The sequence below is a fragment of the Alosa alosa genome, chromosome 4, assembly GCF_017589495.1.
Source record: "Alosa alosa isolate M-15738 ecotype Scorff River chromosome 4, AALO_Geno_1.1, whole genome shotgun sequence".
NCBI lineage: Eukaryota > Metazoa > Chordata > Actinopteri > Clupeiformes > Clupeidae > Alosa > Alosa alosa.
The window spans coordinates 35,589,486-35,615,349 of NC_063192.1; the positions used below are offsets into that span (position 1 = coordinate 35,589,486).

General features: G+C 41.5%; 1 protein-coding gene across 1 annotated transcript in view; it reads right to left on the bottom strand.

The window, feature by feature from the left end:
• The window catches only part of ntsr1 (neurotensin receptor 1 (high affinity)), a 73,097-nt gene extending 47,632 nt beyond the window's left edge, over window positions 1–25,465 (bottom strand). Inside the window, exon 1 of the mRNA XM_048241769.1 lies at window positions 24,669–25,465. Within this exon, the coding sequence (XP_048097726.1) occupies window positions 24,669–25,340 (672 nt within the window). The 5' untranslated portion in view covers window positions 25,341–25,465. The remainder of the gene's footprint in view (window positions 1–24,668) is intronic.
• Window positions 25,466–25,864: the final 399 nt, after the last annotated feature.

Below are 25,864 nucleotides of genomic sequence, written 5' to 3' on the forward strand. Positions count from 1 at the left end.
AACACATCTATGACACAATTTGTGACTGTACTGTATTGTACTGTATGTTGAATGACAACAGCAGTATGACAATACCAACTTTATTCCCAATAGACTCCAGCTAGCACAGGGATGGGTAAACTGTTTGGCTCAAGGGCCACACTGGGTTTTGAAAATCTTCCGGTGATCAATGTAAATCATTAATGTAAATGTAAATCAGGTTTCTCGGCCAAGTATACTCCAAGTGCCCCGTACTGGGAGTGCACACTGACCAAAGATCATGTTATGAGAGCATGACTTTTTATCAACAACAGTGTGATTGCAATCACCACAAAAACATTAAGCATCATTATTTGTGATGTCCTTCATTCTGGCTGTGTGTCTGATGGACAGTGCATTGTGTCCTGGCTCCACAAAAGCCTTTCACAAATTAAACCATCAGGAGAGCTCAAATTTACCTTTTTTTCCCCCAGATTGTCATTCCCCTCTGCTGGACGGTGGGTCTGATGGCTTGATATCCACCCCCAGGGTGCCCAGTGAGCAGGCTGGCCAGAGGAATAACAGATCCTCCATATTGTAAATGGCATCTCCCTGCTGTGATTAGCATGGTGCTATCGCCTGACCTACAGGTCCTGCTGTCACTCTGGCTTCCAGCTGCTACCACTTTGATGGTGATGGCTTGTGTTTGTGTGTGTGTGTGTGTCTGTGTGTGTGTGTGTGTGTCTGTGTGGAGTTCCTTTTGTCTTGGTAGTAACAAGTTGGTTCAGCAGGACAGCATAAAATAACACTAAAAACATCCACTAAATCTATAATGACCTGACACATCCTGAATTCTAATTCCTTTCAGACAGATCTCTCCAAGGACACTGGCAGGACATTGTATAGATGAAAACTGAAATATAAAAATCCCTACCAACTAACCCTTTGTGACAACAATTACAAAGACTGAGAAAATGCATTCTTGCTCTCGTGTCCAATAGAGATGGAATATCTGGCCTTTATACAGTACATTTTCATTTGGATAGTTGTCATACAAAATGAATACACAATTGAGTTGTGTATTAGCACCATTCATTATTTGATTTAGTCTAAATCTCAGTAACATTAGCTGTAGGTGATCACTTTTAGAACATCAAACTTGTAATGGCTAGGGCTATTCAATTACACATTCAGTTGGGCAAGAGTTTCTAACATAATGTAACGATTTGATAGCGACACACACAGTTGTCCAATCAAAAGGTTTATTAGCTGAGAACGAGAGCAGGGACACAGACCCAGAACACGATACACACGGAGCAGGTCCAGCACACACACACACACTACACATAAAGGGGTGGACGCAGCCCCCCACACAAAAAGGATCACACACGAGGGAGAACTAAAAGGGAAACATGTTACAACAAAGACGCTAAACATTAGACTCAAAACTAAGGAGAAATACAGACATAAACCCCAAATGTTCGCTCCCGTATCCCAGCATGCCCTGCGTGGGAGAACGCTAACAATGTCTTGTGCGGCGACGTTACATAGCTCCCCCAACAAGCCATTGCCGTCCTCGGCAATGACCACGAGGTAGCCACATGCTAACTTCGGCGCTCGTCGCCCGCCACTCAGTCCCGTGCGACAGTACCGCCAACTCGCGTGGGGTGCACGCCGCAGAAGCTCACTCAACGGGGAGCCACGCTGCTAACAATCCAGTGCGGGCGTGCTAGCCGCCACGTGGCCGTCCCCGCTCGTCACCAGCTCCCTCTCAGCAGCCGCCCTCAGGTTGCACTTTCCGCGGCGTGTCACCACGGCACTCCTCCTCTCCTGGCGGGGCCCTAGGTGGCCTTTTCAACCGTCGACACTGTACCAAGCTCCGGGGTTCGAGGGGGGTCAGATGAAGCTGCACCAACGCCACTCCGCTCCGTCGATTCACCGACCAGGACAGACAGGCACCGACTCCGCAGCAACCGGACCGCGCTGAGCTCTCCGCTGCAGCTACGCCAAGGCGCCCCTCCTCGTGGAGCTGTCCTGCTCTGCTCCCGGCCCGTTCCACTCCCTCGCGGCCTCAGCGAAGGCACGACCCCCGAGATGGCCATGCTATCGAACTCCACACAATTTTTTTTTTTTTTTTTTTTTAAAGGCGCCGGCCAACAGGCCAACTAGAACGGGCGCCCACACAGCACGGTGCCTCTCACACGCACCCAAACGTTTTAAAGTTCAGAGTTCAGAGGGCCTTTCCATCGAAGCATGAGTTCGCTGCCCCCAGCGCCTCTGCCAACCGTCTGTCGTCCAGGAACCTCTTCCTCGCCGCTCTCCCTCGGCTCTGCTCACGCGTCGCGGCCTTTCCGCGAACGCTTTCAGGCCCCTCTTCCGGCAAGATCTCCAGAGCTCTCAAGAGCCAGAGTTTCATGAACTTGTTTATTGTCACAAAGCACACAATGCAGCATGTAACACACAGCGGGCCGTGTCAGGCCCAGAACCGAAAGAGGCAGAACTTTAGACTCAAAACTAAGGAGAAATACAGACATAAACCCCCAAATGTTCGCTCCCGTATCCCAGCATGCCCGGCGTGGGAGAACGCTAACAATGTCTTGTGCGCCGACGTTACAATAACATAAAATGACATTTAGCTGGACATTTTCAAGACATTTTTTAGTGGCTGGTAAGCAGCAGGTAATGACAAAAACAGGAATGAAAGTACTGAAAACAAGTCATGTTTATCCAAATGTTCCTTTTGGTCATGTATAACACAGACACATCAAGAAATGCATATAACCTTTCTGTGTGAGATGAGACCTTTTGGTTTGGCCACTCTGAGCACTATCTGCACACTCTAGCAGTTAGAAACTCTTCATACAGTACCATGGGCTGGGCCACTCTAGCAGTTAGAAACTCTTCATACAGTACCATGGGCTGGGCCACTCATAAGTGGCTTCTGGGCCACATGTGGCCCACAGGCTACCATTAGCGATCACCTGATGTACATTATCCATTGGACTGAGTCTAATATGTACATTATCTATTGGACTAAGTCTAATATGTACATTATCTATTGGACTAAGTCTAATACTGTATGTACATTATATATTGGACTAAGTCTAATATGAAATTAGCAATCACCTGATGTACATTATCTATTGGACTGAGTCTAATATGTACATTATCTATTGGACTAAGTCTAATATGTACATTATCTATTGGACTAAGTCTAATATGAAAAAACTGCAAGTGGAAGTGTTGATTTAAAGGACATGAAACAATAGGTGCCCAATGAAGATATTCTTGTGCTGGAGCAGACGTGTCATATGAAGCAGCTGAGAGAATCCAGCCCGTAGGGCTGTCCAGGGAGCTACAACTGGCCATGAAGCAGCTGAGAGAACCAGGGAGCTACAACTGGCCATGAAAAAAACAACAAACTCCGTGGTTTTCCAAAACAATCATGCATGACATTATCTGCAAGGATTTATTTAGATGTCAGATATTTATGTGTACAAAAAACCCACTACTGTGTAACACACTGCAGCTTTGACTCCAAACTCCAAACGTTGGGATGCTACACATGTGCCATTTTATTCCTCCATCTGTCCAGAGTTCATGCATTCTCTCCATCCTCTACTCTCTCACACACGCTGGGCCCTATTTTAGCGATCTAAAACGCACAGTCACTATCACACGCTGGGCCCTATTTTAGCGATCTAAAACGCACGGTCACTATCACATGCTGGGCCCTATTTTAGCGATCTAAAGCGCACGGTCACTATCACACGCTGGGCCCTATTTTAGCGATCTAAAACGCACGGTCACTATCACAAACTGGGCCCTATTTTAGCGATCTACAACGCACGATCACTATCACACGCTGGGCCCTGTTTTAGCGATCTACAACCCACGGTCATTAGCACACGCTGGGCCCTGTTTACTGATCTAAAATGCACGGTCAGTAGCGCACCCTGGGCCCTGTTTTAGCGATCTACAACGCACGGTCACTAGCAAATAGCTTAAATTCATTTAAATGCATTGTCCAGTCCACATTCAGGGTGGTTTTGTTATCAAACGTCAGGTGCCTGGCGCAAAAAGGCGGCTCTTATGTTTCTTAATCAGTCATGTGTGTGTTTTGTCATCAATCTGTCATTCCCTTTAACAGCAAGCAGCGCGACTTCAAACAGTGATTCGGTATTTTGATAGTCAGTGGCATTTGAAGGAATCTGCTTGCACACAAGACCGTATGAAACAGGTATTCCACTGAACCTTGCTTTATTAAAACCTAGCAGAGTATAGGCTACACACATCTGCACTCATCTATTATTTGCACTCATAGGCAAAGTGCAATTAACTTCACCGTGGTGTCATAGGCAACAACAAAGTTATACAGTTAATTACTTACTCACTATTGACTGACAAGAGGGCCTTAGGGAAAAAGCTTTGCATTGGGATAATGATTCGCTTTGCTGGGTTTATGATCGCAGAAATAAGGCCCGCTGAGTTGCTTGGAATGCCCATGGACTGTGAGATTTTTTTTTTAATTGACTTTTAATCATAAATCATTAAAGAAATCATCATCCTATAAGGGTATCAAAGAGTCCAAAAAGATCAGAAAAATGCATCTGCCACACAATTTCAGAAGCATCTGACAAAAACTAAGAATAAAGAATTCAGATGGAGCAAACTGATAATTATGACATTTCTGAAGGAATAAAGAATGACTCTGGCTCTCCCCCACCCCATATTCAGTAAGTTTGTAAAACTGGGAGGTTCATTTATACTGTGTCTGGATCAACCAGCAGCTACTGTAGCAGTGTCAATGTCACTGACACTGAGGAGCTCACGGCAAGAAAACAAAAACATGAACAAATGAAACAATGAAAAACGGAAGTCAAGAAGCACCTACGCATGTGATTTTCTGACCACTCTTCCACAACTTTATCCACATAGCTTGAAGCTTCTCACGACAAACATTCAGAGACAGTTCATCAACTTCTTTACCCTCTAAGCATCTCCAACCACATGGCGTCTTTTCTGGACTCACAAACTCCTTAGTTTGCTTGGTACCGAATAGAACACCAGAAAACGTGTCTGGATACTCAAACCAGGGTGCTTTGTAGCAAGAACACCAGACAGAATACAGCTCATTCACCGGCACAATAAGGCATTGGACTCATGCGTGTGTAGATGCTATGGGTTCATTTCTCATGACTCATTTGGACAGGGCCCGGATATTGCCATTGACAAATGGGGAAGCAGACTACAGTTGTATTAGTTAGGCTATAGGGTCAGAAAATGACATTCTAATTATTGTTATAGAATATTATATTATATTTGTAAACAATCACCAACAAACGCCACAGAAGGAGAGTTCATGGTTGGAACTGGGCAGAAGGTCATCAAGTATAAGTATGAGTATATATAGTATGTGTATAATATAAGTATGAGTATATATAGTATGAGTATATATACTTTTTTGATCCAGTGAGGGAAATTTGGTCTCTGCATTTAACCCAATCGGTGAATTAGTGAAACACAAACAGCACACAGTGTACACACAGTGAGGTGAAGCACACACTAATCCCGGCGCAGTGAGCTGCCTGCTTCAACGGCGGCGCTCTGGGAGCAGTGAGGGGTTAGGTGCCTTGCTCAAGGGCACTTCAGCCGCGGCCCACTGGTCGGGGCTCGAACCGGCAATCCTTCGGTTACAAGTCCAGAGTGCTAACCAGTGGGCCAAGGTTATCAAATATTAATATTAATAATCAAATATGTCCATCTAATGTGTCTGCTTCGTTACTTTTCTTGATTTTCTGGGAGAAACCAAACACACCCTATGAGGTCTACATCACTAGTGCATGTATTTATATCTGTTCATGTTGTACAAGCACGGAGACTCATTTCATGGCCAATTTTAAACTGCTGCTGTATCACAATGGCACCAGCCAGCAACTGCAAGGAGAGCAGGAGTGAAACCGTCTGTATCTCATGCACAATTCTCATCTTTTTTAGCCAATTCAGTATCTTTACCTCAGGAACGAAACCGTCTGTATCTCATGCACAATTCTCATCTTTTTTAGCCAATTCAGTATCTTTACAGTGGGTCCCAGTTAAGAATTGACACTTCATTCACCATCAAGGTGATTCACGCAGCTGGGTGAAATGTAAGTACAACTGCAGCCGCTTGGGGGCAGCATAGTCCGCTGTGGCGTTCCACGGTCGAACCGGACGGAGCATTTGACAGCAAGGGCAGTTTCTCTGTGTTTTTAGCAGCCCCTGCAACATGCTAGTCCACTGTGGCCTAGCTTTATACATAATGTTAAACATAGTTTTGGATTCAGTGGCAAGATGTCTTGATTGTACAGTGCCTGTCTCTCAGTAATGTTTTAAAATGAGAGCTTCGTCAGCTGGCAGTAGGCTACTTTGTCGGCAGTCATGAGAAGTTCGCTTACTAACAGAACATAAATATGCTGCCCAAACACCTCGTGAATAGTTCTGATTTGTTTTACTACACTAACGATGTTAAATATAGCCTTTGCCTACAGCATGTCCTTAACAGTAATGTTAACAAAATGACAGCATTCATATGACAAAGGAAAACTAATTCGGTCACTCAAGACTGTGCCACAGCAACCAGTGTAGGCTACAGTCCTACCCAATAGGCCTACTCGAAGCAGATAGCGTTGTCTGATGGTCGAGTCTGAGTTCGAATCTAAGCAGGAGCAGAGCCATATAAAGACCTAGGCCTATTGTTATCATTTTTTGCAAGGTGTTGCTCCTGGCAATACTTGTTTATAAGACGTTTGGTGATAAGTTGATAGCTGTTTTTGGGACACGTTAAACGTTCTTTGTAATGAGCGCATACGGGGAGTAAAACGACTGTTACGCGCTGTTACAACTGTAGGCTACAATGATTGCAATACAAAAAAAATATGGGCGTGTTAGTTTAGTTAGTTTTGTGATGTTTTGCACTTTTTGCCTCATGTGTTTTTTCAGGTTTGAGGGCTTTTTTTGGCAAGATTGACCTTGGTTAGACTCTGCATATGTTATTTCTCCATTATGGAAAATAAAAGTCAATTTTCGACACACGTCTGTTATTAGTTCAATAACAAGTGTTCCTTGTTAAAAACATGTGACTAGTGAAACTCAAATGATTTTAGAAATATTTAGCCAAAGACAAAAAGTGTTGAAGGAGAGACGCCGGGGCAGCTCAGATGTCTTCTTAATTTTCTTTATTCTTTAGTAAAAGGTGCAGAACATTATTAAACTTTGACTACGTTTCGATGTTCGTTAGTCAAAAACATTGACACGTCGAAACTTTAGTCATAGTTTAATAATGTTCTGCACCTTTTACTAAAGAATAAAAGAAAAATTAAGAAACATCTGAGCTATCGCATCCTCCTCTCTAAAATATCTGTCCTGGCCTGGTTGCACCGGATTGTCGCCAAACGACAGAAGAGCGGAGAACCCTCCTTTGTCTTTGTGTTACTTTGTGCCCCGCGCTCCCCCACTGCTTGTGAAAGAAGGGGGTGGGGGAGGGGGGCTTAACGTGAAAAAGCTTAATGTCCCAAAACGGCAACAAGTCATAATGGTAGGCTACAGGAAGTGGGGGGAGGGTATGGGATGACCAGAGCCGTCTTCGCTGTGCTATTTAGAAAGCATCTTCTATTGTCTTTCCAGGCGCACACAGCTCGTTACCATATAGCCTATCGAGTGGCTTACCCTCTTGTTGCTTGCAGTTTGTTAAATAAAGTGATGCAGATTACATTATTTATTTCTGATTAATTGCATCTTTTGATGTATTTTGCAACATCTGCTTGTTAGGCTGGGCTACTGTCAATGTCCTGTACAGGTAAATGTGCACAATTGCTGCATAGGCCTACAGGCTATAATCAATTAGGGACTGTTCGTTATTTATTTAAGGGGCTACCAGAGAAGTTTTGGGAGCGTTAGTCAAAAAAGACGTGACCCTCCCTCGCCAGCAAGAAATTTTTCTATGACCCTCCAAAGTGATTGAGAAAAAACGCATGACCCTCCCCAGTCCCAACAATGTATTGATGCCTTCTGTAGGCTACTGGGTCAATTTGGGAGCTTGCATTCTACGACACCTTCCTTGAAATGCCTTGAAAAGGCTGTCGTTTGCACAATTTCACAAATAATCACCGGGACCGAAACAAACCTGTCAACTTTTCCCGGGTTTATTTCGCATATTTTAACTTTTTCCTCGCTGTCTTAGGAGGAGCTGCAGGGCTGTCGCAAGGGGTGCGAGGGCCCTGCTTTAACTTGACAGATGCATGAACTTACGTGCATGAAATCATGCGATAGCTTACTTTACATATAGCCAAGGCTACCGTCGGTGCATTTTAGTAGCCTAGTCTAATAAGCTACACCAGCTTGTCATTAAGAGGGGAAATTGTATAGCCTATAACATTAGCTGAGTCACATATTTGGCCATATGTTGTTTATCATAGGCTACATCCACGAAACCAAATAGTGTAACAAAGGCGAACACTTTAACAGGAAATTAATTGGGCATGAATCATTGTGCTGAGCGGTATTTGTCAATGAGCAGAAAACACACCACGACATTCAAACTGTTGATAAGATGTGCACTATGGAAACTGGTCTGTAGGCTAACATTGGACAAATAAATGACACTGACTTCGCCATATCCTGACTCAACTGAAAAACATTGTCTTGCTTTTGCGCAAACTCAGCAATGAAATCATAGGCCAGTTTGCAGGTAGCATAACGTCTTTTCAATTCATAGAAGGAGAGCCCAGTCTCTCCTGTGACATTGAGGTGCAAAATAGTTTTTAATAGCCTGTTCAACTTCGAAAAGCTTCACCCGATGCCAGTCACTGATTGCAATTTCAAATTTCGGGAAGCTTCGTTCAATCTTTTTAAGTTTTAAGTGCAGTAGGCCCCTATCTGCCCCCTTTGGAATTATATCTCGAGCCTATTATAAGGTCCAGTGCGTTATGTCCTGGGATTCGGACGTGCTCAAAAAGAAAATATATATTTTTTTTTTATAGATGGTTATGAGGAGCAATATGAGTCTGAACTCGGTCATTCAGACTCAACCCTCTTGTTGCTTTGATATCTTTTTTTGGTTTTATTGATTCGTTGAGCGTCGGCAAACAGGCATGTTGCGGTTGCAATTTAAGTGAAATTTCTACAGTAGGCCTACAACATGCAACATGCTTGTTAGGTTGGGCTACTGTCTTGTACAGGTAAATGTTCAACAATTGCTGGTGTGCAGGCTATAATCTATTAGCTAAATCATTTGTCCAGCTGTTTAAAAAAAATCGTGCTACATTCAAACGCAAAAGGTGCTTTGATATCTTTTTCGTTTGAACGTCGGCAAGCAGGCATGCTGCGGTTGCAATGAATGAGGATAATTGGTTTTATCTGCGGATTTATTTTTTGCATTATTTTGAATATGACTCACTCCAGTTTCAACAGCACGTCTACTTTTTCCACACACATCTAAGTTCTAACACACATCCCTTTCGCTTTCTCTCTTTCCATCCCTGCGCACGGCGCTTTCTTAAAGGAGCTGCACCATTTTACAACAATTGCATCTACATTTTCATATTAGAATGTTTTGTCTGTTTAAGTGTAAGTGCCGTGCCCCCGCTGAAAGTCTCATGCGCTTAAGTGCCGTGCCCCCGCTGAAAGTCTCATGCGCTTATCGTTACACTATCACATCTATAAGTAACCGTGACAAATAGGGTATAAGATATATAAACTCACACTATTGTATTATCATATATGTTTGGTAATGGCTCACTGCGTCATGGAAGCAGTTAAGTCAAGTCGCATCAAAAATAGTAGTGGCAGAACTCCCAAGTGACACCTTGTGGTTGTTTGTGTCAACTGCAGTTTGTGCCATTTCTGCTGAGAAAATGGGGTGCGTGATTCATGAAGGAACCCGTCCAAACTTAACTGGGACCCACTGTACCTCAGGAACGAAACAGTCTGTATCTCATGCACAATTCTCATCTTTTTTAGCCAACTCAGTATTCTCATGCACAATTCTCATCTTTTTAGCCAACTCAGTATCTTTACCTCAGTCTCCATTTCCCTGTCACTCAAACTTCTCTCTATCTCAAACTAAATCCAAAATAACATTGTGTCTTATTGTTTTATAAAGAAAGGTAAACCATCTTTTAAAAGTTGCCCTGAGAGAAACCCTCCGTTGTATATCTTAAGTCGGAGGTTGAGTATTTTTTGTCTAACATCATTACTGGCATTCACACAGGTTTGGCCAAGCATGAGATATGGATAATGGACATGACTCAGATTGGAGCAGGTGACCATTCATCAACAGGAAGTAATATGCCATAATGGATGGGTGGCTGGCTCCCATATTACTCACACATTTCATTACATTTCAAGACTGTACAATATTATTTTTAACTCTGAGGTGCAGCTTAGAAAGTGCAGTATCTCTTCAGAAGGTATAAGAAGGAATATATACCTTAAGGATGTTTTGGGAGCACCTCAAAATATTAAGGCGTTTCTTAAAGTAGCCTAAAACCTATGATTGATGTGTTGTTAAGAAGGCTTTGGGAAACCACGGATCCACGGATCACTCTTCCTCTCGAAAACACCCACCCACCCTCAGGTACAGCTATGGAGAGATGTGTCTGTTTCACACCCACCCACCCTCAGGTACAGCCATGGAGAGATGTGTATGTTTTTAGGAAGAGTCAGGGACTGTTCCCACTCCATTTCCTGCATTAAAAAAGCACATCCAAAAGCAAACACTGCACATGTGCATAATGCGCACTGTAAGCAGTGAATTAAGGCCATCATGGATGCACACACAGCAAATACATATTTCAGATAGTTTTTACTGCAAATGAACTGTGGCAGGATAAGAGACATCATGCCGTCCATGAAAAGACCTCCCCATCTTGGCTGTGCAATGTGACCAAAACATCATATTATGATAACAATACACATACTGCACATTTTCCATGTCTATCAAAACATAGTTCATATACTAACCACATAGAAATTACTTGTTACATTTTTAATTATAAACACTTGAAATTAAGGCCTAAAATGTTTTGTAAATGAAGACCTATTTCAGCAAACTGAAGTTAAATATTGTTTATTTAATTCATTAACATATATGTTTATTACACAATTGATGAGTGATGAGTGGCAGGTGCTAATTGTGGGCCAAATACAATGTTTAATGCACAAATACAAAACATCATCATGCAACTATATCATCAGTATGCCATCGATATCATGAACAATGAACATCTCCCATCATCATCTCCCTCCTAATCAAAAATAAAACGTGGATGATTTCACGTTAAACATACAGGCCCATATTAAATCTACAATTTATTGGCAAATTATTGAAAAGTAGTTCTAAATCAACCTTAATCACCTTAATAGTCTTGATCATTTTCAGTCAGGTTTCCGTGGCAATCACAGCACTGAAACGCCTCTTATCAGAATTTGAAATGACATATGCTTCAAAATGACATACCCTTCAACATGACATACGCTTCAACAGGACACACGCTTCAACATGACACACGCTTAACATGACATATGCTTCAACGTGACACACGCTTCAACATGACACACGCTTAACATGACATACGTTTCATCATGACATACGCTTCAACATGACATACGCTTCAACATGACACACGCTTCATCATGATATATGCTTCAACATGACATACGCTTCAACATTCAACATGACATACGCTTCAACATGACATACGCTTCAATACAAATGTAAACAAAACGTCAGTCCATGTATTAATGGACTGTAGTGCAGCATTGTAATACACTAGATTAGAACACTGATTGGGTTCTCAGGTACATACTAGAACACTGGATTGGGTCCTCAGGTACTGACTACAACACTGGGCAACACTTTTGGGTCCGCTTTTATTCGACCTCTATATGCTCCCACTTGGACAAATTATCAAAAACAATCAGATCTACTAGCATAGCTACACTGTTGCCAAATCTAATTAGCTCTGTTGCCTAATGATTATGGTCACCTTGACTCTGTCAATGCATCGACCGAGTCGTCGACTGGATGTCTCAAAACGTTCTTCAGCGAAACAAGGACAAAACTAAAGTAATCATATTTAGTAAAAAGGAAGAAAGGCTTAGAGTCATTTTGTGTCATTGACAGTGATCTAAACTTCAACAGCCACATGAAAGCAATAACCAAATCAGTGTTTTACCACCTTTAAAAATATTGCTAGACTAAGAGGTCTTATGACAAAAGATGACACAACTTTTTAATACTTTTATTTCAAGAGGGGTTGACTACTGCAATAGACCTTTTACAGTCCGTCCAAAAACAGATGACCAAGCATCTCCAGGTGGTGCAAAGGAATCTCACGAAAACCAAAAGAACTGACCACATCAGTCGCAGTAACTCACAGCTTGTCTGAAAATCACTAAATAGGCCAAAGTAGCTCTTAGAGATGTCTCCATACCCCAGACCTTCCAGAGCTCAGATCACAGGAGAAGCACTACTAAAGCACTCTGTAGCACTACTAAAGCACTCTTAAAGCACTCTGTAGCGCTACTAAAGCACTCTGTCAGGACAAGACATGCTGAAGCCACATTTAGCTCTGGAACTAACTTCCATGTCACATGAAATATGGACCTGTTTTAAATCTGTTTTATTTATTCTATATTTATTTTAACCATTGCAGGGTTTTTTTTTAAAGAATGTTAAATATATAATTCAATTTCTCGTTTATATACTGAATATTTTTGATTTGTCCCTCATGCTTTTATTTATTACTGTTTGCTATTCTCTGTTTTGATCAAATCAAGCACATTGAGTTGCCTTTGTGTATGAAATGTAGGGCGGTGGTAGTGTAGTGGTTAAGAAGCTGGGTTCAATTCCCAGCTTCCACCGTTGTGCCCTTGAGCAAGGCACTTAACCCCAAGTTGCTCCAGGGACAATGTGATCCCTTGTAATATAGCTGACATATGTAAGTCACTTTGGTCAAGAAGTGTCTGCTAAATGTAATGAAATGTTCTCTCTTTCTCTTTTCTTGTCATGTCTCTCGCTCTCTCTTGCCTTTACACTCTCTGCCTGTTTACAGACACTCCGCTGTGTTATAATAATAATAATAATAATAAAGCTTTATTTGTATAGCACCTTTCATACACAGAATGCAGCTCAAAGTGCTTTACATTTGAAGCATGTAACACAATAATAGTCAGTCAGTCATTATCAATCACTTTTTCTTTGCTGTTTATGTTATACTCAGCAACATATCAAAAATATAGAAAATGGCGTCATAAGACTGGCAGCCTTAACCCTCTTACCCCCACAAGCAGCCATATGGCAACTGTGGCAAGGAAAAACTCCCATATTCCAGGAAGAAACCTTGAGCAGAACCTGACTTAATAGGGGAGCCCATCTGCTTCTGGCTGGCTAAGCCCTCAATAGTAGCAGATGTAGAATAATCTGAAAATGTAGTCTACAGGATAAGATGAGTTAACTAAAAGCTTTCCTGTACAGGTATGTTTTCAGATCTTTTTTAAAAATATTTACTGAACTTCGCCTGCTTGATGTACAGAGGCAGGGTGTTCCATAGTTTAAGGGCATAATGGATAAGCGCAGCTTCTCCACTTTGTTTGTGGAGCACTTTGAATGCGATTAAAAGATTAGAATTGGATGATCTAAGTTTCCTTTGTGGTTGATAAGATATTAAAAGCTCAGAGATATATGAAGGTGCTATGCCATTCAGAGCTTTGTAAGTAATTAACATAACCTTAAAATCAATTCTATAGGAAATAGGGAGCCAGTGCAGTTCAGCCAACACAGGGGTGATGTGTTCTCTCTTCTTAGTCTTAGTTAAAAGTCTAGCCGCAGAGTTCTGTATGAGTGCCAATTTCTTTAGATGTTTTTTGGGAAGACCAGTGAAAAGTGCATTGCAGTAGTCTAACCTGCTAGTGATAAAGGCGTGAATTAGCTTTTCTGCATCTTGTTGAGTTAAAAAGGGCAGCACTTTGGCAATGTTTCTCAAGTGGAAAATAGGCTGTCTGAGTAACTTTACTGATATGGGGCTTAAAACTTAACTCTGCATCTAAGATGACACGAGGCTTGTTACTTTTTGGTTTGACCTGGTGTGCCAAGTTCCCCAGATTACTAAGAATAATATCTCGCTTTAGTTTTGGTCCAACCAGAAGTACCTCTGTTTTGTCATCATTTAGTTTCAAAAAGTTTTTGCTCATCCACTGATTAATGGAGGTTAGGCATGCAGTGAGGGAGCAAAGGTGTTGATTGATGCCATGTTGATGCCACTCAAAACCATGGAGCTAAGCACAGCTCATGAGATCCACTCTCAATCCAACATTTCTCTAGGGTTGATGCTACCCCTGTCATGAGATCCACTCTCAATCCAACATTTCTCTAGGGTTGATGCTACCCCTGTCATGAGATCCACTCTCAATCCAACATTTCCTTAGGGTCGATGCTACCATTTTAATGAGATTGACTCTCAATCCAACATTTCTCTTGTCATGGTAAATATAATCTGATGCCCCCTTCTGGACCATAGTTCATTTTACAATAAGATATGCTTTCAAATGGGAATTTTGTAATTGCAATTCCCCAATAACACTGCTATGCAGGGTAAAAAGACCTATCTCCAGTTTTGAGGGCATTTATTTAAATACTAGACTGCATTTCCGGTGGGAACTGCGAAAGTGTGCTTGCCCTGGTCCGGTCCAGACAGTGGCATACACAATGCTGAACCTGGCTTGATCCAGGCATTGTAACAGTGCCTTTCAGTGTTGGAGCAGTGGCAATATCTCAAAAGCTCTAGGAGAGGGCTATTCAACTATTGGCTTGCGGGTTGAATGCGGTTCGTTGGATTTTACCTTTGGCCTGCCTTCGAATTTAGCTTCTATGACTGAGATCAAATCAATAAAATAAAATGACAGCAGTGATTGGCTGCAAAAATAAATAATGTCACGCATCTTGCACCTCTCAAACTGGGCTATCAGGTAACCTACAGAGGAATTGAAATATATTATTATATTATTGAAATATGACCAAGGCATTAAAAAGCAGCTTGTTTGTCAGGATACTTTTTCACTGATTTATTTTAAAAAAATATGAGCTATGAGTGTGAATGTTATATATTCCATCCCACAAATTATGTTTAACTGGTTTATTTGGCAAATAATCTATATGGATTTGCTCTATAAAGACCTTATGTCTGTTTCGGATTGTTTTGTGAGCCTGGGGTTGTTTTGAGAGCCTATTGATGTAGCCTATCTCAGATGTATCTCAGAATAAAGGAATACTTCATTTTACTTTAAACCACCGTCTGTAAATCACCTGTATACTACTGTCAACATTGCACTATATTTCTTGACCTGTCTCTGTATATTTCATCACCTTTCTATACTTTGCCTCACATTGCAACACAGCTCAGATCTTTGGTTGCTATGAAGGCCAGTCGTTCTAAATGGATGGTTGCTATGGCCAAAGGCCAGTTCTATCTCTGCCGTTGTCAAGCGGGCATATCGTAGAATTTTGATTAACCTTATCTTATTTAAAACATCTCTATTTTACTTAGCCCACTTCCATACAGTGAGTCCCATTAAGAAGTGGCCACTTCATTCGCGCTTACCGTGATTCACACAGCAGCATTATTAAATTAATCTGTCACTATATTCCACAGCTGTATCGCTGTTGGCAAAGAAAACTGCACTGAATACAACAGGAAAGCCCTGCATTTCATGAACACAGCTGGAAGGATTATTGGTGCTTAGTCCCTGAAGGACATTTACACCACCCACCTTCGCAGAGACCAAAATTGTGAGTGATGCAAGTCACCCCGCCACAATCTGTTTGATCTACTGCCCCTGGGAAGAGGTACAGAAGCCTGCGCCTCCCTTTACCAGACTCACCAACAGCTTCTACACCAAGCTGTAAGGATGCTGAAACTCTCTCCTCTCCCCCCCTCCACCCTCAGCAATAACATCCTGGACATTGAACCCACAATGGGCCTGCACTACTCCACTTGCACTTGAACACTTGTACACTTTACAACTTGGTGTTGTTGTCCTGAAAACCACAACACTTCTGCTGCTCTTACATAACTTGCCCACTATGCCCTTTCTCAATTACTTAGGTCAAACAGAACTACCCAAGCCTTTTATTGGCCTGACTTTGCACTAGTATTTTATTGACTGTCTATGCACAATTTCAACCAAATTTTGCTGCTCTTATTTTTTTCATTATTATATGTGCCCTCTTATTTACTTATTTACTTACTTTTGTTTACTTGAATGTTATGTTTGTCTGTGGACTTAAATTGGTAAAATATGTCTCATTTTCACCGTGGGATAGTGAAAAAAATCTCTTTGTATGTCTGGAACATGTGAAGAAAATTGACAATAAAGCTGACTTTGACTTTGACTTTGATATGCCTATGCTTACGTTTTGCAAAGAAAAACATTTTAATTTGATTCACATGAAACGTTACATTTAATGTACATGTTGACAATGAGTAGGCTAGTTTTGGTTGTTGGTGGTGTTATTGCATCCCTTAGTTATGCCTACAATGCAAGTTCCCTCACGGTTGGAAGCTCCTGTAGACAATAGTAGCATTTCAAAACATCGCGTTAGGAGTTAGGAGTCTTCGCCACTTCTTTTAAGCTGTCACAGACTTAGGTGCTACTTTTTAGGGCTAAAGATAAATAGCAGTCCTAAAGTTACAAGTAATGAGGGGTTACGAGTGCAAGCATCTCATATCAAATGACCATGGCATTACGCTAAACAAGATAAATCCCAATTAGCAACATACATCTCCTCCCTATAGCTAGCCCACACAAGAAATTAATGATACTAAATCTCTGCTTAGCATGCTTCTCCTGGCTTAGCATTCTAATAACAGAAGGGGCACATTTAGGTTGACCACAAGAACATGACTCATTATGTCTGTAACTCTATAAAACACTTACTTTCATAAAGGATACACCATCCAGCACATACACACATGGAAACCGATATTTTAGGTTCTTTGGCCACAAACTCAAAGCGTGTCTCTCTGAAGCTCTGTTCTACAATCTTTGCTCTGAAGGCTGCGTTGCTAAGCAACATCAAATAAACTAAATGAGAGTCTTTTCAAGGTATTAAAAGTAATGCGTGTGATTACGAATGGATGTGTGTGGTTTGCAATTAGAATAAACAAAAATAACATTTCCAATAATTTCCCAGGATAAATTAAATAATATTTGCACCTTCCTTACTTGTGAAGCTCACACCGTTTGAAATGTACTACAACGTTGCCACCTAGCATTCAGATGTATTTAACATTAACGTGACATTTCCTGCTTATTCTTTTCGTCAACTCCATGCTTTTAGGAAAACAATCTTTTTATCATAGTTCCCTCTTCAATGAGCGATTACCAGCTTGTTTTTTTGTAACAGAGATAGCTGTTTATTGTCCCTAGGTTTACAGAAACACCTATTCATATTAATACATTATGGAGTGCTGCCGACCACTGTTCATTACATGGCCCAGAATGTCTTGCATGTCTTTACAACAAAAAAACACAGTAAAACCTAAATGCCCATAAACATATGCATTTGCATACTTGTAAAATTTTTAATAATACTCTTCCATCATGATATTTGACAATAATGAAACATTTTATTTGAAAACCGTCAATGTCAAAATAACTGTATTACGTCAGCAATAAATAGCTAATGTTCTCCTTAGCATTTCAGTTCGTAAGTCCATACTATCCCATGGCTGAGCAAGGATTTCATGATTGGGCAAGGCTGCCCAGAGACATTGTGGCTGCCCAGAGACATTGTGCATACTTGGAAGGCATTGTGGTAGAAGTACAACTGCAAATGTGAAAGGTGATAGTTACCAAATACGGATGGGTGGTTTGCCAAATGCTGGAAACTTTTGGAATGTTTTTTTTTTTTTTTAGCTTATGCACCCTCACATTGGAGTCCCGAGTTCAAATACAAAATTTGGTATCGATATGTGACTGTGTTCCTGAGATATGGACGACTTCCTGTTTCGGAGCTTCGCCGCCAATTTCGTTTGGCTGTGACGGGCAAACGCTTTCGAAAATCAAAAGTCCTTCTGGTAACTTTTGTGAGGCTTGGTCCAAGGATAATGTATGTCAAGTTTCGTGGCGTTCGGATCAAATTTGTGACCTGTGAAAATTTAGTTTCACTTTCTGTTCAATCCAATATGGCGGACGAACGACACGCCCACCTGACGTCATCTTCGCGAGCAACTTACACCCGTTTTGACCGGACGTTTTAAAAGTTGGAACGGTGTCTCTGTCTCAAAGGGCCTAGGCGCTAGAGCTGACAAAAAATTAGGGAGACGGGAAAAATAATAACTAGATGTACCGCAGAGCGGTAAAAAATGTGACCGCCGCCCAGTCCACCACATTTTTTCCACAAAAATAAATCACGCTGAAAGGCCTATATGATTCTAACTGTCTCACTAAATTGCATTATCCACACTCAATTCTCACTGGTATCTGCTAGACAACAAGTACCAAAACATGATTAGTTCATAGATTTCACATGTAAAACTAGACTGCATTTCGGCAGGAACTGCGAAAGTGTGCTTGCCCTGGTCGGTCAGCAACGTGAGCAGACAGTGGCAATGCTGAACCTGGCTTGATCCAGGCATTGTAACAGTGCCTTTCAGTTTTGGAGCAGTGGCAATATCTCAAAAGCTCTAGGAGAGGGCTATTCAACTATTGGCTTCATGGGTTGAATGCTATTCGTTGATTTTACTTTTGGCCTGCCTTCGAATTTAGCTTCTATGACTGAGATCAAATCAATAAAATAAAATGACAGTGATTGGCTGCAAAAATAAATAATGTCACGCATCTTTGCCTCTCAAACTGGGCTATCAGGTAACCTACAGAGGGAAATATAAATTATGAAATATGACCAAGGCATTAAAAGCTGCTTGTTTGTCAGGATACTTTTTCACTGATTTATTTTAAAAAAATATGAGCTATGAGTGTGAATGTTATATATTCCATCCCACAAATGATGTTTTACTGGTTTATTTGACAAATAATCTATATGGATTTGCTCTATAAAGACCTTATGTCTGTTTGGGATTGTTTTGTGAGCCTGGGGTTGTTTTGAGAGCCTATTGATGTAGCCTATCTCAGAATAAAGGAATACTTCATATTACTTTAAACCACCGCCTGTAAATCAACTGTATACTACTGTCTACATTGCACTATATTTCTTGACCTGTCTCTGTATGTTTCATCACTTTTCTATACTTTGCCTCACATTGCAACACAGCTCAGATCTTTGGTTGCTATGAAGGCCAGTCGTTCTAAATGGATGGTTGCTATGGCCAAAGGCCAGTTCTATCTCTGCCGTTGTCAAGCGGGCATATCGTAGAATTTTGATTAACCTTATCTTATTTAAAACATCTCTATTTTATTTAGCCCACTTCCATACAGTGAGTCCCATTAAGAAGTGGCCACTTCATTCACGCTTACCGTGATTCACACAGCAGCATTATTAAATTAATCTGTCACCATATGCCTATGCTTACGTTTGCAAAGAAAACATTTTAATTTGATTCACATGAAACGTTACATTTCATGTACATGTTGACAATGAGTAGGCTAGTTTTGGTTGTTGGTGGTGTTATTGCATCCCTTAGTTATGCCTACAATGCAAGTTCCCTCACGATTGGAAGCTCCTGTAGACAATAGTAGAAGCATTTCAAAACATCGCGTTAGGAGTCCTTGCCACTTCTTTTAAGCTGTCACAGACTTAGGTGCTAGCCTGGCTAGCACCACCACTTCTCAATGAGACGTGGTCTGGGAACCAAACGTTCATTTTCTCGTATTTGAAAAAAATGCCCAGATCCGTTTATTGGGTGCCACGGATGTCTATCAAATGCGTCTGTGCATAGCTCATCATCGTCTTGCTTTCCCACCTGTTCTGTGATTGGTTCCCTATCTCAGGCGAAAATTTGCTTCATGGTCTCCAGGCTGCCCTAGCAGCGTGAATCAAATTGCGCGCAAGGCAGCTTGGGAACACCCAGGCTACTTAGGTGCTACTTTTAGGGCTAAAGTGCTTTGTGAATTACTGTTAGTAAAAAAAATAGCAGTCCTAAAGTTACAAGTGACGAAGTTACGAGTGCAAGCATCTCATATCAAATGACCATGGCATTACGCTAAACAACATAAATCCCAATTAGCAACATACATCTCCTCCCTATAGCTAGCCACACAAGAAATTAATGATACTAAATCTCTGCTTAGCATGCTTCTCCCATAGCTTCTCCGCTTAGCATTCTAATAACAGAAGGGGCACATTTATGTTGACCACTACAACATGACTCATGTCTGTAACGTTAACTAATAAAACACTTACTTTCATAAAGGATGCACACCATCCAGCACATACACATGGAAACCGATATTTTAGGTTCTATGGTTCTTGGCCACAAACTCAAAACGTGTCTCTCTGAAGCTCTGTTCTAGAATCTTTGCTCTGAAGTCTGTCCCCGTTGCTAAGCAACATCAAATAAACAAAATGACAGTCTTTCAGTATTAAATGTGTACGTGTGATTCCGAATGGATGTGTGTGGTTTGCAATTAGAATAAACAAGAAATAACATTTCCAATAATTTCCCATGATAAATTACATAATATTTGCACCTTCCTTACTTGTGAATCTCACACCGTATTTCAAGTAGGCTACACTAGTGAAATGTAATACAACGTTACCACCTAGCGTTCAGATAGGTAGGCTATTTAACATTAACGTGACATTGCTTGTTTATTCTTTCGTCAACTCCATGCTTTTAGGAAAACAATCTTTTTATCATAGTTCCCTCTTCAATGAGCGATTACCAGCTTGTTTTTGTAACAGAGATAGCTGTTTATTGTCCCTAGGTTTACAGAAACACCTATTCATATTAATACAGGAAATCAAGTTAACGCTGCCGACCACTGTTTGTTTATTACATGGCCCAGAATGCCTTGCATGTCTTTACAACAAAACAACCCAGTAAAACCTAATTGCCCGTAAACATATGAATTTGCATACTTGTAACATTTTTAATAATACTCTCCCATCATGACATTTAACAATAAGGAAAAATTTAATTTGAAAACCGTCAATGTGAAAACAACTCTATTATGTAAGCTATATATAGCTACTGTTCTCCTTGCTATTTCAGTTCGTAAGTCCATACTATCAGAACAGAGCAGAGCAAGGATTTCATGATTGGGCAAGGCTGCCCAGAGACATTGAGGCTACCCAGAGAGATTGTGCATACTTGGAAGGCATTGTGATAGCGATACAACTGCAAATGTGAAAGGTGATAGTTACCAAATATGGATGGGTGGTTTGCCAAATGATGGAAACTTTTGGAATATTTCTTTTTTATTTTTTAGCTTATGCACCCTCACACTGGAGTCCCCAATTCATAAACAAAATTTGGTATCGATATGTGACAGTGTTCCTGAGATATGGACGACTTCCTGTTTCGGAGCTTCGCCGCCGATTTCGTTTGGCTGTGACGGGCAAATGCTTTCGAAAATCAAAAATCCTTCCGGTAACTTTTATGAGGCTTGTGAAGTTTCGTGGCGTTCGGACCAAATTTGTGACCTGTGAAAATGTAGTTTCACTTTCTGTTCAATCCAATATGGCGGACCTGACGTCATCTTAGCGACCAACTTACACCGGTACTGACCGGACGTTTTAAAGTTGGAATGGTGTCTCTGTCTCAAAGGGCCTAGGCGCTAGAGCTGACAAAAAATTAGGGAGACGGGAATAATAATAATAATAATAATAATAATAATAATAATAATAATAAAACTTAAGAAGAACAATAAGTGTGCTGCTTTGCAAGCACACTTAATTAATTTTATACAACCCCACCCCCATCTTGCCTGTTCATAATTCTGAGAAATTCTTGAATTGTGTGCATGTGTGCGTGTACACGTTTATGTTTATGTGTGTGTGTGTGTGTGTGTGTGTGTGTGTGTGTGCTGCTTGTGTGTTTGCCTGCGTATGTGTGTTTGTGCATGTGCATGCATGCGTACATATGTCTACTGTGTGAGTATGTGTCATACGTATGATTACTGTGAATGTATGTGTGTGTATCTGTTTATGCACATGTGTGCACATGGAATGGGATAACATGACCCCTGGAGGCAAACATACGGAAAAAATTGGTCATCCTAGGCCCTACGGTTCTCAAGATATTCACAGAAAACTGTGTCTGCCCTACCCTCCTTTCAGGGGGTCCAGTACAGCGGGGGGGCTACAGATCAAAACGAAAAACGATGGTTCCATGCTATCCATGTGCGGTTACATGCCCACCAAGTTTCATGTACCCCGGTCTTTCAGTGTCCCGGGAATTCTTGTTGGTGTACGGTCACTAAATGTACACATAAATTATTTTATTGTAAGGCCCCCCATGAACAAAAGTATACATTCGGAGGGTGTCATAATGATCCTACACTTTCAATTTTGTGCAGTTTTGACCATGTCAGCCAGAGATATTGTGATGAAAACACCTAATTTTTTGCTTTTTAATTTTTAACAACTGTAGGTGGCGCTATACATGAAATAAGTGGTAATGGGATGGGTTGACATGTCCCGAAAAAGAAAAAAAAAAAATCTGACTAAACCTATTTGACCGCCGCTTCGCTGCGCTGCTAGGTTTAGTCAGATTTTTTTTTTTTTTTTTTCCGATGTCCACATTTCCGTCAAGGATTCCCGGGACACTGTAAGACTGGGGTACACGAAACTTGGTGGGCATGTAACCCCACATGGATAGCATGGAACCTCCTGTTTTCGTTTTGATCTGTAGCCCCCCCGCTGGACTGGACCCCCCGAAAGGAGGGTAGGGCAGACACAGTTTTCTGTGAATATCTCGAGAACCGTAGGGTTTAGGAGGACCATTTTTTTTGTATGTTGATCTCAAAGGGCCATGTCAACCCATTCCATAACCACTTATTTCATGTATAGCGCCACCTAGTTAAACACAAAAAAGTAAAAATTAGGTGTTGTAATCGCAGGTATCTGTGACCTAACATAGTCAAAACTTCAGTGTACAGTGTACAAAAGTGTAGGATCATTATGACACCCTCTGAATGCACGCCAAGTTTCGTGGAATTCCGTTCATGGGGGGCCACACAATAAATTAATTTATGTTACTATACACCAACTGGCCTGTAGGTGGTCGAAGACAGTTTTCTGTGAATATCTCGAGAACCGTGGGGGCCTAGGAGGTCCACCTTTTTTTTGTATGTTGGTCTTAAGGGGGCATGTCAACCTATCCCATTACCACTTATTTCATGTATAGCCACCTAGTTAAAACTTAAAAAAGCAAAACATTAGGTGTTTTCATCACAATATCTCTGGCTGACATGGTCAAAACTGCACGAAATTGAAAGTGTAGGATCATTATGACACCTTCCGAATGCATGCCAAGTTTCGTGGACTTTCGTTCATGGGGGCCTTACAATAAAATAATTTATGTGTACATTTAGTGACCCGTACACCAACAAGGATTCCGGGACACTGAAAGACCGGGTTCATTTAAACTTGGTGGGCATGTAACCCCACATGGATAGCATGGAACCATCGCTTTTGTTTTGATCTGTAGCCCCGCTGGACTGGACCCCGAAAGGAGGGTAGGGCAGACACAGTTTTCTGTGAATATATTGAGAACCGTAGGGCCTAGGATGACCAATTTTTTGCGTATGTTTGCCTCCAGGGGTCATGTAAACCCATTCCATATGCACACATGTGCATAAACAGATACACACGCACACACATACATTCACAGTAATCCTACGTATGACACATACTCACACAGTAGACATATACGCATGCATGCACATGCACACACACAGGCACATAAACAGGCAAACACACAAGCACATGCACATGCACGCACACACACATAAGCATAAACATGTACACGCACACATGCACACAATTGAAGAATTTCTCAGAATTATAAACAGGCAAGATGGGGGTGGGGTGTATAAAATGTATTTTACATGTGAAATCTATGAACTAATCATGTTTTGGTACTTGTCTAGCAGATACCAGTGAGAATTGAGTGTGCATAATGCAATTCAGTGAGACAGTTAGAATCATATATGCCTTTCAGCGTGACTTATTTTTGTGGAAAACGTGCTGGACTGGGCGGCGGTCATATTTTGTACAGCTCTGCGGTACATCTAGTATTGGTAAAGGGCTGCCACTCTCAGTCGGACTATCCATCAGCTTCTGCAGAGAATATGGCCTTTGGCAGTTTTGGAGTAACATTGCAAAACATCAAATGTCTTGACGATTAATATTCTGATTCCAGGTCTCACCAAATACAGTTAAGGTTTACAGTGATCAATTAGCCTACTCACTTCCGATCTCTCGCGCTGATATAGAGAGTCAGGCGAAGCAGTGCACGTGTATTACCACTTGTAGGAGTTGTTATACAGCGGGTAGATTTTACATACAATTTAATTACATTAAAGGTAGCCTAGAACGTACACTTTCCCCAACGCTAGTTCAAATGAATCAACCACTTACAGTAATTTATCAGCCACTTAATCATTTTTGATCAAATTACGCACGCATGCAAAACAGAGAGCGGATACGCACGCACACAAAGCAGAGAGCGAGTCTTCACTCAGGTCCGTTCTAATTGTTCACTCACCTGAATCACTGTCTTGGTTGTAACTGGCGACACAATCGTTGTACAAATATGCTCAGCGTTTTCCGATCGCTGTCCCATCGTAAGGAGCATTGGTGTCGCCAGGAGGAAGGAGGCTACCCACATCCCGCTGATAAGCTTCTTGGTTCGGCTACGAGACATGATGCTCTTAGCTTTGAATGGGTGGCAGATGGCCATATAACGTTCCACACTCAGGCTGGTGATGTTAAATGCCGTGGCATACGAGCAGCCGTCGCGGAGGAAGTAATAACCTTTGCAGACAGTTTCGCCGAAAGCCCAGGGATGGTGGACCCAGATAAAGTTGTAGAGTTCGATTGGCATGCTCAGGATCAGGATGAGTAGGTCAGAAACAGCGAGACTCGCCAAGTGATAGTGAACGGTACTCTGAAGGTTTTGGAGAGATTTCTTTGTGAGTAAGGTGTATAGCGTGATCGAGTTTCCCAAACAACCGATTACAAACAGAATCACGTATATAACAGTGACCAGCACCTTGGAGTATATGTCCGTGTTCACATCCAAGCTGTCCTCCTGGACTGTCGTCTCCGTAGTGTTCGCGTGAGCCGGAAAAGAGAGGTTTCCATGCTTCAGAAGTTTCTGCGCGTAGAGGCGTAAATCCAGATAATCGCGAGCAGACAAAGTCACATTCTCCTCCATAATTGCGTACCCACTGATCAACTGTACAAATGAAATGCTTCCCTACAGTGCGTACGTATCTTAGTAGGTCTATTTGTCAGTTCCGTGAGAGAGGGATTGCGGTGCGTAAAGCGGTGCGCGTGAGTCTCCACACATCGTTCAGCGAATGGGAGAGTGGAGAAGTTGCCTCTGTTTTATACGTGACACATGGGGCGGCGTTCTGTACCGAAAACCTTGAGCTGTGATGAAAGCTTCATTCACATGGTTGTATTTTTATACTGCCCATTGTAGTTTAACCTTGGCAAGCACACTGGAATCGTATCTTAAAATGGTTCTCTTTTGAAAATAAATCAGTCATCCGTATAATTTTGGTTTCACGTTTTTTTTATGACAGTATGAAATGTGAACTGTGTGTTTTTTGTGTTTTTGCCAGGCCCAAAAATAAATCAGGTCAGTAATATTATGCTGATTAGGGTTTCTTAACCTGAATTTCAGCTGTTACCACCGAATCACTAGGATTGACTGCCACACGACATGTTGCACTT